The following is a 15,320-nucleotide window of genomic DNA, read 5'->3' as shown; positions in this document are numbered from 1 at the left end:
AGAGACAAGCTTCCGAGCTTACACAGAGTTCTTCAGGTCAGAAGAGCAGCTCTGTGTAAGCTCAAAAGCTTGTCTCTTTTTCCAACAGAAGTTGGTCCAATTAAAGATATTACCTCACCCAGCTTGTTTTCACACAGCAAGCCTAGCCCAGAAGGTGGACGTTCATCACTAATTAAATCACTGTGGAATTATACTATTCACATATATAAAGAAGATTAAAATTCAGCACCGGTGTAAATGGACCCTGTTTTGTTTAAACTAGTCTCTAATTTTCAGCCTGCTAATTCTAATTTTATATCCTTAAATTGAGAGCTATTGTTAGAAAACATACATTAACCGGTAAAATATTTATAGTTATGGTATAATCTTGGCTGCCCTACATGTAAGGAGGACTGGCTGGAGAGAAAGAAGGCAGGAGGCACTCTGCCTAGGCTGAAGGGCTGACAAACTTCAAACTCACTGGAGCAGTGAGACTAGTCAAGGGGAGGATGCATCTCCGGACTTGCTATTTTGAAAAGATCTGTAACTCTCTTGTGCTTGTTAAGAGTAAAGTGACTGTGATTAAGAAATTCCTTGTCTAAGTCTGTGTGTTCCCTGCTTTCCTGCCATGTTGTCCCTGAAGGGGTTAAACTAAGAAGCCACAGTTCCCACAGTTTAGGAGGAATTCTGAAGGAGTGTGTATAAGTAACTTAGGAACTAGGTCTGAGGCAGTGGTTTCATGGTCTGGAGCACCTGGACTGTGGAGTCCCACATCTCAAGAAGGGCTCAGATAAGCAGATGGAGCCTATGTATGTGCCTTAGAGTCCCAGAGCAAGAAACAGTGAGTAGTCCCTGCCCAGACCTATTTGGGTTAGAAGCATTTGAGATCCAGCATTTAGGTCCACTCACAACAGACTGGCATCTGTACAGTGTAGTACTGGGCCAGGCTGTGACAGATGCATCCCTATTTTAAAATGCCAAATTCCAAAAATATTGATTCCATAAAAAGTGTAACGTTGACATTTATCTATTTTTACTCTTCTATTTTTCTTGTACCAATGTAGAGAAGATCTTTCCATTGAATTCAATGGTCTTTACGTCAGGCACAGCTGAGCAGAGGTATAAGGATCCAGAAGATAGCATCTTTGTCTGCAGAGTTTTGGGTGACCTCTGCTACAACACCACCCATCCAGCAATCATAGCAGAACCATGATCAATGTACTATAAACCCCAGGAGACTAAGCACCAAAAGAAGTGCCTTCCACAGAAGACTTGATTGGCTACACCCCTCCATGACCTCTGATTGGTCCAGACTCACTATTTAAGCATAGAGGAAATTCCAGAAAGATGTCTGTGCAGCCCTTCAGTACCTGGGGTGCTGCTATAACAGACCCCACTCTCAATTCCCTGCTTCTGACCCTGCCTCTGTTCTTCGGCTCTGCCCCTTTGCTTGACCCTGATTCCTGACTTGAGCTACAGTCTCCGACTACACATCTGATTCCTGACTGTGGTTCTGACCTTCAGCTTGACTCCTGGTTTCTGACTCCAGCTCCGACCTATGACTCCTGCATCCTGACTCATGGATCCCAACTCCTGCTCCGCTATCAGGCCCTACTCCTGTGCTGACCACTAGACTAGTCTCCTGGTCCTACCCACTAGGCCAGACCGCCCATGTCCTGGTCATGACAAGAGGTGCATTGATCTTCAGCAATTGTTTTTAAAAATGGGCATCAGGGAGAGTACCAGCAGAATGGAAAGAATACATCATAGTGTCCCTGTGCAAGGGTAAAGGATCTTGCACTGAGTGTGGCAAGTACAGGCTGATCTTACTGCTATCGGTTCCTGGAAAGATCTTTGCTCGCATTCTGCTTGGTAGGATGCAGCCACTTTTTAATAGACTTCCACAGCAATCAGGTTTCACTATGGGACTGTCTTTTACCCTCCAGCTGAGATGCACCAAGAATTTAACCACCCACTTCACATGGCATATATTGACATCAATATATGGCTTTTGATCTGGTTGACAGGTCAGCACTTTCATCCCAGGTCAGCTTTTGATCTGGTTGACAGGTTCACACTAAAAGGAGCTGGAGTTCCAAGTGCTTGATCTTCACCCTGGTACCAGTGTGAAAGTGTGCATTGGTTCATGGCTTTCTGCACAACATCAGCTGTGCAGAAGAGAGGTGTTCTCTCCCTGGCAGTCTTCTGCTGAGCTATTGACTGAATACTAGGATTTCCCACTCCAAACATCGGAATCAAGGTTGGTCAAGCCACGTTCATTGACCAAGATTATGCCTATGATGCTGTTCTATTTGTGGGAAAGCCAGAGAATTTCCACCCTGCCTTCAAAGTTTCCGAGATGCTGCCCACAGCATGGAGTTGAATGTCTCATGGCAGAAGACCAACGTCCAGAACATTGGAGCTGGGCCACCAGAATCCTCAATAAAGATGGGGTCAAACACCATGGACAGCGCCGATGAGTTCATCTACCTAGGCCACAAACTGAGTTCAAACTGTCACAGCAAACCAGATGTCCTCTGACAAATAGGTCTCACCACCTCCTACATGAAGTCCATGCCTTGCCTATGGATGCAAAAACATCTCTGCGCTGAGACAAAGTTCAGGATCTATCAAACTTGTGTACTGCCTTACTGCTATATCGGTCAGAAACTTGGACTCTCTTACAGGCAGACTTGGAGAGCTAGAGGCATTCCATATGCACTGTCATCACCAAATCCTGAGCATAAAGTGGTTTGACTTGTGCAAAATGCCATAATCTTGCAGAGATCTGCCCTTCCTCCAGTCATTCACTGTATTCAAAATCAGCATTGCATATTCCTCTGCCATGTCGCCAGGATGGACAAAAATATCCCAGCACACCATGCTCTCAAACTCTCCATCGACATACAAAGGGGTGTATGCCTGGATTCTACCTGATGTTGCCTGAGGGGCCACCCCAGAGATTCATGGATTCACAGGACTGAGTCAGATCTGGGAATTTCTCTCTACAATGTCTGGTATGATGCCATCAGCCATGGTCACTCTGGCTGGCGCAGTGGTCTTCAGTAGACCAGGCACATTTGATGATATGCCTGGCCTTTAATGACATTTTAATTAACTATTTTCTGGAAGTTTTATCTTTTGACTTCAGTGGGAGTAGGATAAGATCCAGAGTAGGGATTTCAGAGACAACGTACTCACACAAACGTAAATATCTAAAATCTCAGAGGATATTCCCACCCAGTTTCAACTTTTTAAGGAGGATCTAGTATTGATGGATAATTTTGCTTTGTTTCCACAAAGCGTGTTTTTTGAGTTTTTTTGGTTTTTTTTTTATGACCGCAACTGAGAATTCTTTGCCATGACTCTGAATCTCTTTCTTTTAAGGGGAAAAAAAGAAGAGAAATATATGAAAGCAGTTGGTAATTTATCTGAAGAATACATTTAGTTGCAGGATTGAAAATATATTCTCTTTTTCCCCCCTCCCATCCCTCTTCTGATTTTTTTGCTATGTTTTTTCACTGAAGCATAAAAGCCTCTAAAATCATGAAGACTTATTTTAAATTCAAACTTATTTCAAGACTTTTCTGCCCAGTCCTATCACTCTTATTCGTTTACTGCATTTTGCCTATCCAATGTGTGGTGCTAGAAACCGGTCACATAGAGCCTTAACTCCTATTGTTATCAATGGGTCTACTTGTAGAGTAAGGCACTAGTCAACATGAGTAAGGGTGGCAGAACCTCTCCCAAAGAGAGTTCTGTACTCTATTAGGTTTGCTTAAGACTCTTAACAGCACAAGGCTCTTTCAGAACTATGTTACTTAAATCAGTTTTGAAACTTTATTAAACAGGTAAGATCTCAGTTCTGTGAGGGGGAAAAAAACTCCCTCAGACAAAAGATGCCAATCTATCAGCTTGTCATATTTACCTGTTGTACCGTTGGCCCCGGTAGCTTGGCTATCAGTGGTCGAATGAATACCAGGAGGCGAGAGGATGGTAGGTTCAGTGAAAGGAGCAGAAGACACATTCATAGGTTTGGTAGAAGGAACTACAGTAGCAGGTTTGGTTGGAGACGTAGGAAGAGAAATTGTGGTGGATTTGGTGAGAGATGTAGTGAAATGTGTGGTGAAAGGCATAGGAATTCTAATGGTACTTGGAGGAGAAGATGTAGCAGGGGGAATTGTAGTGGTGTGTGTAGGAGAAGGAGTAGCAGGGGGAATTGTAGTAGGTGTGGGGGAATGCGTAGCAATAAGTTTGGTCAAAAGATGATTTGTAGTGTTAGGTCTGGTTGAAAGAGGAGGAGAAAAAACAGTGGTACGTTTGGGGGGATGAATATCAAGAGGAGGTCTGTCAATAGAAATTTTCCTGGAAGAAGCAGTAGGAGAAGCTGAAGGGCCAATTTTGGTAGGGGCAGCACATCCAACTGTGACTTGTCCATAACTATAGAAAAATAAAAGAATGGTATGAAAGTTGTGGCAAGCTTAGCATTGTTTATATATTAAAGAACACAATTTAATAAGGCTTCAGTAAAGGAAACCTTTTAAATAACATCATTACAATATCAGAGGGGTAGCCGTGTTAGTCTGAATCTGTAAAAAGCAACAAGGGTCCTATGGCACTTCTGTTAGTCTTAAAGGTGCCACAGGACCCTCTGTTGATCATTACAATAGTGCATCATATCAGATGACTGTGGTACTCTGGCAACAAATATTGTTAATTTGTCACAGTTTGAGGATGCAAATTCTGAATTCTAGTTTGTTAAATGTTCACCAGTAATTTAGGTATTGTAATAGCAACACTATGTTGGGTGCCTACTTTGTGGATGATATCTGGACTTTGGACCTCATAGCATGTGCGAAAACCCATGTGAGAGAGCTAAAAGGAGAGGAAAATTCCAATGGCTTTTTACTTAAGGAGATTCCCTTCCCAATTGTTATGTTGTGGCTGGGGTGTTTGCTAGTGCATCCCAAACTAAAAATCAGAATATTCCTTAAATAGGAAAGGAAGCCTTTGTTATTTATACTTACCATGGCAATATTTGTAACTCTTCAGCAGTTGAGGGCCAAGATTGCAGAGCTGAACAGAAGCACAGGTCTATGGTGACAAAGACACAAAAAAGCATTATCCTGATTTGTCCAGTAGCATTCATAGCCATTATATACAATTGTTGAAAATCATATTTTGACCATTTAAATTCCATAAAGCATTTTGAGATAGTTTGTCAAGCTTTTTTTCACGTTCATAATCATGTAATAAATCAATATAAATATTAGTACATCATTGCAGAGTTGCACAAGCTGTTACAGACAGTGGAGATGGCTCTTTTGGCATGTTGCAAACAAATGGAGTGTAGAATGCACAACTTCAAGACTTGTGATTTTAAAAAAGATAGCATGACCCACTACCATAAAAATACCTGTACTTTATCAAGTAGTGTGGCAGCCTGTCCTTCGTTAATTTGTTGTACAAACTTAATCAGCAGTTTTTCTAACACAAAATCTCCCCAATAAATACAAACACTAAATACGTTTCCATGTCTGAATATCCAAAATAGGAAACATGGCAGAGAGACACTTCACATATACTGTACCTGCAACTAACTTTAATTAATGCTTTTATTTTAAAAATACATTTGCTTCTTTTTTCTTAAAACATTTACAGGCCATCTTTAAAATCATTATCCTTAGACTGAAGAGGGACACTGTAATAAAAATATATTAAAGACAACTTACCAATTTGGCGTATATCTGCTCCGTCTTTTAAACGTGCTATTAAATTGGTTATATTAACAGACTTGGCCAGCTTTACTATAAACTTACAGACTGATATACTGCAATGAGAAGAAAATTAATTGTAAACAAGAAACAGATTTAACTTTATATGTTGTAGACAGAAATACTGCCAATATCTGAATTCAAGTACCATTTTCCCAACCTATTTTCAAATCTGAGGACTATTATTATGCTAACAACCTATCCTTTTCACTTTAAAAATAGAGAGAACAAAAGTATCACTTTGTGCTGGTTTACTCTCTCCTTGTTCCACAGACACCACTGAAGTCTTAAGGCCAGATTCTCCACTGCACTCAGTTAAGCCAGACAAGTAGGTGAATGAAGACACAACACAGTGACTGAGTTTAAGTGACAGGCTGAAACTTTTGTTTAGCCAAAGTAATCCTGATGAGACCAGTACCCCAAATCTTACCACTCAAAATAAGGGGCCAGTGCAAGAGGTCATGGCTTTACATCATACAGGGTTGGCACAATCTATTAGGCGACCTAGGCGGTCGCCTAGGGCGCTACAATTTGGGGGGCGGCGACCGCAGCGGTATTTCAGCGGCGGGACCTTCCGCCGCCTCTGTGGGGGGCAGCATTTCAGGGCGGGAACTTCCGCCGCCTAGGGCGGCAGAAAAGCTGGTGGCGCTCCTGACATCATAACCCCAAACAAGAAATCAGCCAGCCTCTGCCTGATCTCACTGTCATTTGTGGGATCTAACCAGTTGCCCCCCTCATACAAATGAAGGTAGAGACTAGGAATTTTTTGATCTGCACTAGATTTAAGAGACTTCCCTTCTAATCCCCAGCAAAATCAGATTACCCCAGGAGCATGCCAGTCAGCAACTACCCTACCTCATACTGAGCAACAGTGGAAACAATTCAAATGTCCTTCCTCCCAATCCAAGCCTCCCAGAAGATGTGAAAAAGTCAAAATACTCTCAGGACATCAGCCAGTTCTGCCTGGAGGGAAAAATCCTTCCAGATCCCACAGAGGGGCATTCTGGCGAGGCCCACAGTACATAAAACAAAATTATGCCACCTTCAAGATACAGTTGCCAACCCTCCAGGATAGTTCTGGAGTCTCCAGAAATTAAAGCTTAATCTTTAATTAAAGATTGTCATCTGATGAAACCTCCAGGAATAAATCCAACCAAAGTTGGCAACCCTACTTCAAGACCAATAACTCGCAGAGAGGGAGGCTAGAAAGTCATTAAGTGCCAGCAAAGATGGTGCCCATGTCTAGGGAAGAAGCATTATAATCCAGGGCTGGGGATATGTGTGGCTGACCAAAAAATGATCAGCTATCCCCCCACTAACTGGCAAATTGGGCGTGGGGGGTGGGACAAATATACTGTTCTATCTTCAGTGCCATCCCTTCGGTCTTCCTCCCTGCTGGTCTGGTCAAATCCTCTTCTCCACTGAGAAAGGGTGGGCATTTTATGCTGCATGAACAAAGCTGCGGGCAGGCGGGGGGGAAGGGAAGGAACAAAGCTGTCAAGGAGCTAGTTACAGTTCCTTGATCCTCTGCCCTATTACCCACCATGTTGCAGATTAGCCTATCCTGGCAGTTATCCTAACCTGCACTAACTGGCAATGGTCCCTAAAGATGTACTCTAGCCAATCTTCCTCCCTTCTCTGACACTTTGGGGTAAATCCAAAATGACTTCAATGGGATTATGGATAATGATAATGGATTTGATCCAGGGTCTCTCTGTCCCTGAGTCTGTATACATGGGTCCTCAATCCTGTTTCCATGTACTTCAATTGAGGCAAGATCAGCCCCACATTTGATTTCCTAGTTAGTTTGGCTCAGTTCTACTACATATCCATTTTTTGTACACTATACAGTACAGGGCCTTAGGGGTAAAATTATTATTTGAATCTTTAACATGACAGACCTTTGGTTTTCTGCAGCACACTCCATAACAGAAGACTGTAAGGAAAAATAAAATAAAAGTAAAATATTCTTCCAATAGAAAACATATTTAATCATCAGATACTGAGAATGTCAGAAATAAATAGGAAGTGCACTTTTCCAAATAGCTATAATAACAAATAAGCACACAAATAAAAGTGCTTACCTCACTTAGTTCCTGCAATGTTTTGTTGAATTCTGAAATTCTTTAAAAGCAAAGGTTAACTATAAATGGTGGATTCTACTTATGTTTATAAAGAAGATATTCACAGAAGTTAAAATGGTAGGAACTAAAAGAATGTTAAGATATATAATATTTCTTCAATTGTTCTTTGAAATTTACTTGGCAATGATTTCCTAACATGCTAACTCAAAATCATATTTTAAAACTTTATAATTACTTTAAAGGTGCAAATGTCTAATATTATAGTAAACAGTATTTGTTAACAAAATAATTGGTTGGCATTTTGGATGAAGCCCTGTAATTCCTGTTTGGTACTTGACAATGTCAGAGGAATTTGAGTTTAATCCTCTGTCATCACACCCATATAAATGTATTTTATTATCAATTCACTTATTTTAAAGTAATTTAATATTGAGCAACAGACAATTTCTGACTTGTGTTCTGCTAACAAGCAAGTATGTGGAACACAATGAGAACTTGTAACTGAAGCAGGGCTTGGGAACAGAAGAGACATACAGGCTCCTTCTGTAAACAAGATCTGTCCCTCAACTATAGAATAAGCACCAACTTGCAAGGGAATTTTTCTGAATTCCAATCTATAGCTTACCACTTCAACCTTGCTCAAACCTATGCAACTCCAACTTTGAATTTGATGCAGTGAAACAGGAAGAGCCAGCAGAGAGAGACAAAGAGGGGGGAATTTGACCAGAGTAATGGGCTAGGAAAATGATCTTATCAGCTTTGTTTTGCCTAACCAAGAGTTTTGGATGTTTGCAAAGAAAGCAAAGTACATATCTTTGGAATATTATGAAAGAAAACATGGCACCAGAGTCTAAAACAGAACAAGGTGAATGTGACAAATGAATGTAGGCAATCATAAGCATAACATTTCATTTTCTAAGCAGAATGAGACCAAAACTGCGTCAACCATGTTTTTCTGATGAACACCCACATTTGAATTCACAGCTGACAACAAATAAGTGATCAGATATTTCCCCTTTAATCACCCTGCCAGTACACATGGTGAATTTCACACAACTTCAACACACTTTGTTATTTTCTTACTAAGGCCCTGATCCTGCAAAGATAGACCCCTGCATCTGTGTGGAGCCTCACTGAAGTTGCAGGATAAAAGTCTAAATAAGGATAGCAAATAATACTATTAGTAAAATATCAAAACACCAATAAATAAAACTAAAACTAAGAATAGTCTAAGCAATGTAAATTTTACCCATGCTGTGAGAAAATACTGAAATTCCTTATACATTCCTTAAAATATTATTCATTCTAGAATAAATACAGGAATAATGAGAAGAAGAACCTGCTGATGATATAACAGTTCTCACTTAATCTTAAATACAAACAGGATTCCACAGAATTGGAAGAGTCAATTTATGATGCTAGTTATAAGTTACTTACTTTGATTCTTGTAGAGTAGGTGTTATAAATGGAATTAATTTTGTGACTTTATTGCTACTGGTTACATCATCAATCTGTTAGAAACACAGATTCAAATAATAATTAAAAATTATCATTCTTATATCATTTTTAAAAAATGCACATCTTACTCAACCCAACAGTCTGAAATTGCAAAGGTTAAAAATATTCATCATGAGCACACTGTAAAACACATTTTAACAGAAATCTTAACAACTGTGACCCAGGAAACACTGGATGCCAACTGGCAGAGAGCACAGGGGATATATAAGATTTTTCAGGGATCCTCTGGGCCAGATATATGCATGATAGTTCACCGAAGGGTGGCATGTGAGGTGTCTACTGAAAACCAGTAACCCACTGGTATTCATAATCATTGTAAAATCTATGTATGGAGAATATTTAAGGAATTATATAACTATACTGAAAACAATATTCTTAAGGTCTTGGAGTTAAGGAAGGTGACCAGGTAGGGGCAGCAGGTGAACCCGCCCTTTGGGGAGGCTAGCCCGCCGGCCCCATCCCTTCCGCCTGAGGCCCCACCTCCCTGATTCCCTCCTCTCCCTGCATCTGGAGCCCCAAGCATTCCACAACCCAAGCTGGGCCGACCAGCCCACCCCAGCTGCTCTGGCCTGCCCCAGCTGGCCCAACCCCTGCCAGCAGTCCCAATACCTGAGCTGCCCCCGGCCACCCAGGCTGGCCCAACCCGCACTGGCCGTCCCCAGCCACACTGGCATGCCTGATCCCCGGGCTGCCCAAGCCATCCCAGCCAACCTGACCCTGGCCAGCCCCACCTAACCCCTGGGCCAGCCCAAGCCATGCCAGCTATGCCAGTCCGAGCTGCCCCAGCTGGCCCGACCCCTGCTGGCTGGCCTGATACCTGAGCTGCCCTGGGCTACCCTGGCTGGTCCAACTCCCGCTGGTCACACTGGTGGACTCGATCCTGGTTGCCCCAGCCCCTAGCTGCTGGCCGAGCCTGAGCTCCAGGCCGCGGCTGGAGCTGAGCTCTGCTGGCTTTGGGGGGAGCATGGGCAGTGCCACAGCCTGGGCCAGGGAAGGCTTAGCCTTCCCTGGCCAATGATACCCACTGCCCCTCTCACCAGGAAGTGACATACCCGAGAAATTCTCCTTTCAGGCAGGAGGTAACAGACACCTATGGCTCTATCTGGCCATTTGTCTATTGTACGCCTCCCAGTGTAGGTCTATTTGCATACTGAGTCACAGGCAAAAGAAGAGACTGTGAAATCTACAAGAGGAAATCTACAGGAATAAATAAACAACAGGGTGTCCTGTTTATGAATAAAGATGAATGATAGGACTGATATATCTCAAAAAACCACACTGAATCTTTCACCGAGAAGGCAAGCTGACAGCATGCTTGTCTCGTGTAAGGAGGGTCATCCAAGCCTGGCTCTAAACCACTGAAGGACTTTGGGTGAGCAATACTCGGTTAGTCTGGAATGTGTTTTATTTTATTTTATATGTAACTATTTGTTTCCAACACATCTACTTGCTATTACTTGAATCACTATGCTTCGTTAAATAAACTAATACTTGATTTCCCTACAAACTTATCTAACCGCTCTGTACTAAGTGTAGTGGTGATCTGAAGTGGAACTGGTAAGCTAGGGTGTACTGTTTCTTTGGAAGCAGTGGACCAGGGCTGCACACTTCAGGGAGAAACTCAAGAGCTGCAGTGTACCATTTACTAACCTGTAAATTAACAGCGGAGTCTGTGAAGCCTCATGGGGAGCGCTTGTGCTGTCTATGGTCAGTGGAGAAAGGGAGCTGGCACAGACAAGACTTCCTCACACTCAGGGCAGGTAATGGCAAGGTGCATCACAGCCCTGGGTACCCCCGTGAAGCATCACACAAACAACTGATATTTCTATGTTTACTGCACATAGTGGACATTTTGCTGAAATGGACATTGAGCATCTAGTACACTGATATGGTACCAAAGGAACCATTAGCGATCGTGAAGCAAATTGTGATATAAGAGTTAACAATTTACAAAACATTTTAAAAATCATATTAGGATAAGAATAATTTAAATGGATAGAATGGATAATGGATAAAAAATTCTTAGGACTTACTATTTCAACACTTACTGAAGTATTATTGCTTTTTTCACTGTATTGAAATTTTATACAGCCCATGTAGAAAACTAAATACAAAAAGACAAACAAAGTTAATAATAATGTTCATGGTTAATGGCTTGATTTAGAACCATTTTGAGAACTATACATTTCACTTGTTTTGTATTATGTGAGAAGATAAATAAGAGTATTCAATCTACCTTCTCTATACCATTCATTATTCTGTATTCTTTTGCCATGCTTATTCATTTCCTCTCTAAACTAAATATTCCCATTATCTTTAGTTTCTCTAGGTCTCTAATAATTTTTGCTGCCCATCTCTGAACACCTTCTATTTCTCCTATAACATTTTCAAGATAGAAAAACTAGATTGCACACACAGTGACCCAGACATTGATCTGCATAAGGACAGCTTTATACTGCTTCCCCAATTTTAATCTGCTCTATATGTTTCAGGCTAGTATAGGGGGAATCTTCCGGTGGCATACTGATGATGTAGTGACTCCTATAGAATTCCCCACTTGTGACCAGTCAGGAGGTGTCACTGAAGGGAATAGGGAAGTCTGGGACTGGTCCAGTGTCAATGTAAATTAGAGCAGCTTTTAGGCTCACCATATACAGCTTTCTATGTCATCTTTAGGGCAGCTCTGTACCAGGAGAACAGCTATGTTTTCTGTTTCCGTCTAGTCCATGATGGTACTTTCCCTCTCATTGCATGTCTACATAATTTCCTTAACAAAACCTTTTGATTGTTGAAAGTCCAAATATGTGTCAACAAATACTCCTTTATCCTTTCTTTTGTTGACACACTCAAAGTAGATTAGAGAAGTACCATGCTTGTTTGTCCACTTTCATCTAAGTGTTCTATAAGTATTTTTCTAATCAATCTTTCACCCTCTGTTCCTGGTACTGAAGTAAAGCCTATTGGTCTGCAATTCCAAGATGACCCTTAGATCCTTTTTAAAAAATGAGTACATTTGTTAACTTTGCTTGGAGTAGCTAATTTTAATGAGAGATTTTATACTTCTAATAGTCGCTCAGATATTTCATTCAGAGCTCTTGGATGTACACCAACTGGTCCTTGTCCTTTAATTGATCAGGTTTTCATAGCATCTTTCCTTTTTGACTTCACAACCTTTGAAAAAAGTCACAGCAGACTGTATGTTCTTTGCAGTGAAGCTAAATGATTTCTTTGAATCAGAAATGATACACACGTCATTTAGTTTCTCTGCAAAGTCCTCACCCTCTTTAATTTCTATTTTTACTTCCCAATAGTCCAGTGGACCCACCAAGAGGTTTTCTGTTGCCAATATACCTAACAAATCTCTTATTTGTTTTTATGTCTTGGCTTTTCAAAATCCCTCTTAGCTCTCTTAATTATGAGTCTGTCAGTTTTAGTTTCCTTAGTTTTAATTTTCATATCGTATTGTCTTGTGTAATACATCTAACTTAGAACCTATTACAGTGCTCCCTCAATACTTACATATGCTTTCTATTGTTTCCTTTTTATCCTTATTTTTAAATATAACACTATTTTACTGTCTGTTTAAAATAACATTAATGATATTATTATAATACAATTTTAAATGAATTCTTTACATTTCCTAAGCTTGATAATGATAGGTACTAGTAGTATATAAACTTTATATTTACATGTGGATGAGAGAAATTATAAATTTAATATTTTCCTTCAGTATGAAACTTGTGAAATACAAACTCAGAAAATATTTTCTTAAATATTATTTTTAATATTGCACATGATTTGGTAAGATAAAGTTACATTTTTTCCCCTTGGTTGGCAACCAGGATATAAGAATTTCAAACCTAGGATATTTTAGAGATTTTATAAAAGTTCTGCATGTATGCCTCACTACTCAGAAGAGATAAATATTTGGAGATGATACATTTAAGAAAAAAAACCCACTAACCTGAATTATTACAGATGGCTGATAAATTATATAAGTTGTTACCAGATAGTTTTGTTTCTGCAAAACAATATTAATCCAGTTCAATTCAAATGTAATCTTGTTCAACATATGTATTTAAATATTATGTTTTTAAATGATGAATGTTCATATAAACTTAAATGTCTTCAGGTTTGCAAAATATTTTACATTCTATCTATGCTTTATTGGTGTTTGTAAGGCTCCTGTCACCAGCCTATCTAAGTCCCAGTATTCAGATGTAATGTATATCTACCTAAATTGTTCTGTAACTCTTCCCCCAGCATAACTACATAGTATATCTGCACACATATACATAAACATACTCTCTCTATATATAATAAAAACATATTTTAGTGTTCACCATTTAAAAAAAGAAAACAAAGCAGCAATTATATTTTCCACAAACTAGTATCTGAGACAATGTGCAACTATTTCCCTATACCTAGAATGAGAAGTTAATTTAGTATCATATTAGATAGACAGACAGATATTATCCAAAGTCAGGTAGAGTAGCTACTTCTCTAAACAATGAAATAAGACGTTCATTTCTATAATCCATATTACAACTTTCCAGGTGCAAAGAGTGAAGAAAAGGGTCATTTATCTGGACAGTTTTGTTGTTAAATATTAAATTAAACAAACATGCATGGTTAAGCTAATAAGGTTAATATACTATGCACTACCATGTAATATAAATCAGCATATTATGAACAGGCTCTTAACATACTACCATGCTCAACCACTATAAAAACTATTATATGTTTCTGATGGTCTTCCTCTGGCTATTTATTTCACGAACATATGAGATTCAAAAACTATTCTATTTGGTCCGGCCCGTTATTTTATCCTATTGTGATATGAATTTTTTTTCTTTCACATGGTAAAATACGATGAGATAACTGGCTCTGTGGATGAGGGGGAAGCAGTGGATGTGTTATTATTTGACTTTAGCAAAGCTTTTAATACAGTCTCCCACAATATTCTTGCCAGCAAGTTAAAGAAGTATGGGCTGGATGAATGGACTATAAGGTGGATAGAAAGCTGGCTATATCATCGGGCTCAATGGATAGTGATCAATGGCTCCATGTCTAGTTGGCAGCTGGTATCAAGCGGAGTGCCCCAAGGGTCGATCCTGGGTCCGGTTTTGTTCAATATCTTCATTAATGATCTGGAGGATGGTGTGGATTACATGCTCAGCAAGTTTGCAGATGACACTAAACTGGGAGGAGTGCTAGATACGCTTCAGAGGGATCTAGACAAATTAGAGGATTGGGCCAAAAGAAATCTGATGAAGTTCAACAAGGACAAGTGCAGAGTCCTGCACTTAGGATGGAAGAATCCCATGCACTGCTACAGACTAGGGACCGAGTGCCTAGGCAGCAGTTCTGCAGAAAAGGACCTAGGGGTTACAGTGGACGAGAAGCTGGATATGAGTCAACAGTGTGCCCTTGTTGCCAAGAAGGCTAACGGCATTTTGGGCTGTATAAGTCGGAGCATTGCCTGCAGATCGAGGGACGTGATCATTCCCCTCTATGCAGCATTGGTGATGCCTCATCTGCAGTACTGTGTCCAGTTTTGGGACCCACACTACAAGAAGGATGTGGAAAAATTGGAAAGAGTCCAGCGGAGGGCAACAAAAATGATTAGGGGGCTGGAGCACATGATTTATGAGGAGAGACTGAGGGAACTGGGATTATTTAGTCTGCAGAAGAGAAGAATGAGGGGGGATTTGATAGCTGCTTTCAACTACCTGAAAGGGGGTTCCAAAGAGGATGGATCTAGACTGTTCTCAGTGGTACCAGATGACAGAACAAGGAGTAATGGTCTCAAGTTGCAGTGAGGAACGTTTAGGTTGGATATTAGGAAAAACTTTTTCACTAGGAGGGTGGTGAAGCACTGGAATGGGTTACCTAGGGAGGTGGTGGAATCTCCATCCTTAGAGGTTTTTAAGGTCAGGCTTGATGAAGCCCTGGTTGGGATGAT

General features: G+C 40.4%; 1 protein-coding gene across 4 annotated transcripts in view; it reads right to left on the bottom strand.

The window, feature by feature from the left end:
• Positions 1 to 15,320, bottom strand: part of ADGRG2 (adhesion G protein-coupled receptor G2) — a 97,916-nt gene that overhangs the window by 29,527 nt on the left and 53,069 nt on the right. For 3 of the 4 annotated variants that reach the window (XM_034755774.1, XM_034755793.1, XM_034755802.1), the window contains 8 exons: positions 13,320 to 13,376; positions 11,389 to 11,459; positions 9,275 to 9,348; positions 7,838 to 7,877; positions 7,655 to 7,689; positions 5,712 to 5,809; positions 5,007 to 5,073; positions 3,908 to 4,419 (listed from right to left, as the gene is read on the bottom strand). In XM_034755774.1, the coding sequence (XP_034611665.1) occupies positions 3,908 to 4,419; positions 5,007 to 5,073; positions 5,712 to 5,809; positions 7,655 to 7,689; positions 7,838 to 7,877; positions 9,275 to 9,348; positions 11,389 to 11,459; positions 13,320 to 13,376 (954 nt within the window). The remainder of the gene's footprint in view (positions 1 to 3,907; positions 4,420 to 5,006; positions 5,074 to 5,711; positions 5,810 to 7,654; positions 7,690 to 7,837; positions 7,878 to 9,274; positions 9,349 to 11,388; positions 11,460 to 13,319; positions 13,377 to 15,320) is intronic. The other variant, XM_034755783.1, reaches the window with a different exon arrangement.

This window comes from Trachemys scripta, chromosome 1 (genome assembly GCF_013100865.1).
Source record: "Trachemys scripta elegans isolate TJP31775 chromosome 1, CAS_Tse_1.0, whole genome shotgun sequence".
In the NCBI taxonomy this organism is placed as follows: Eukaryota; Metazoa; Chordata; order Testudines; family Emydidae; genus Trachemys; species Trachemys scripta.
Note: the sequence above shows the minus strand (reverse complement) of the source record. Positions and strands in the feature narration are given on the sequence as shown.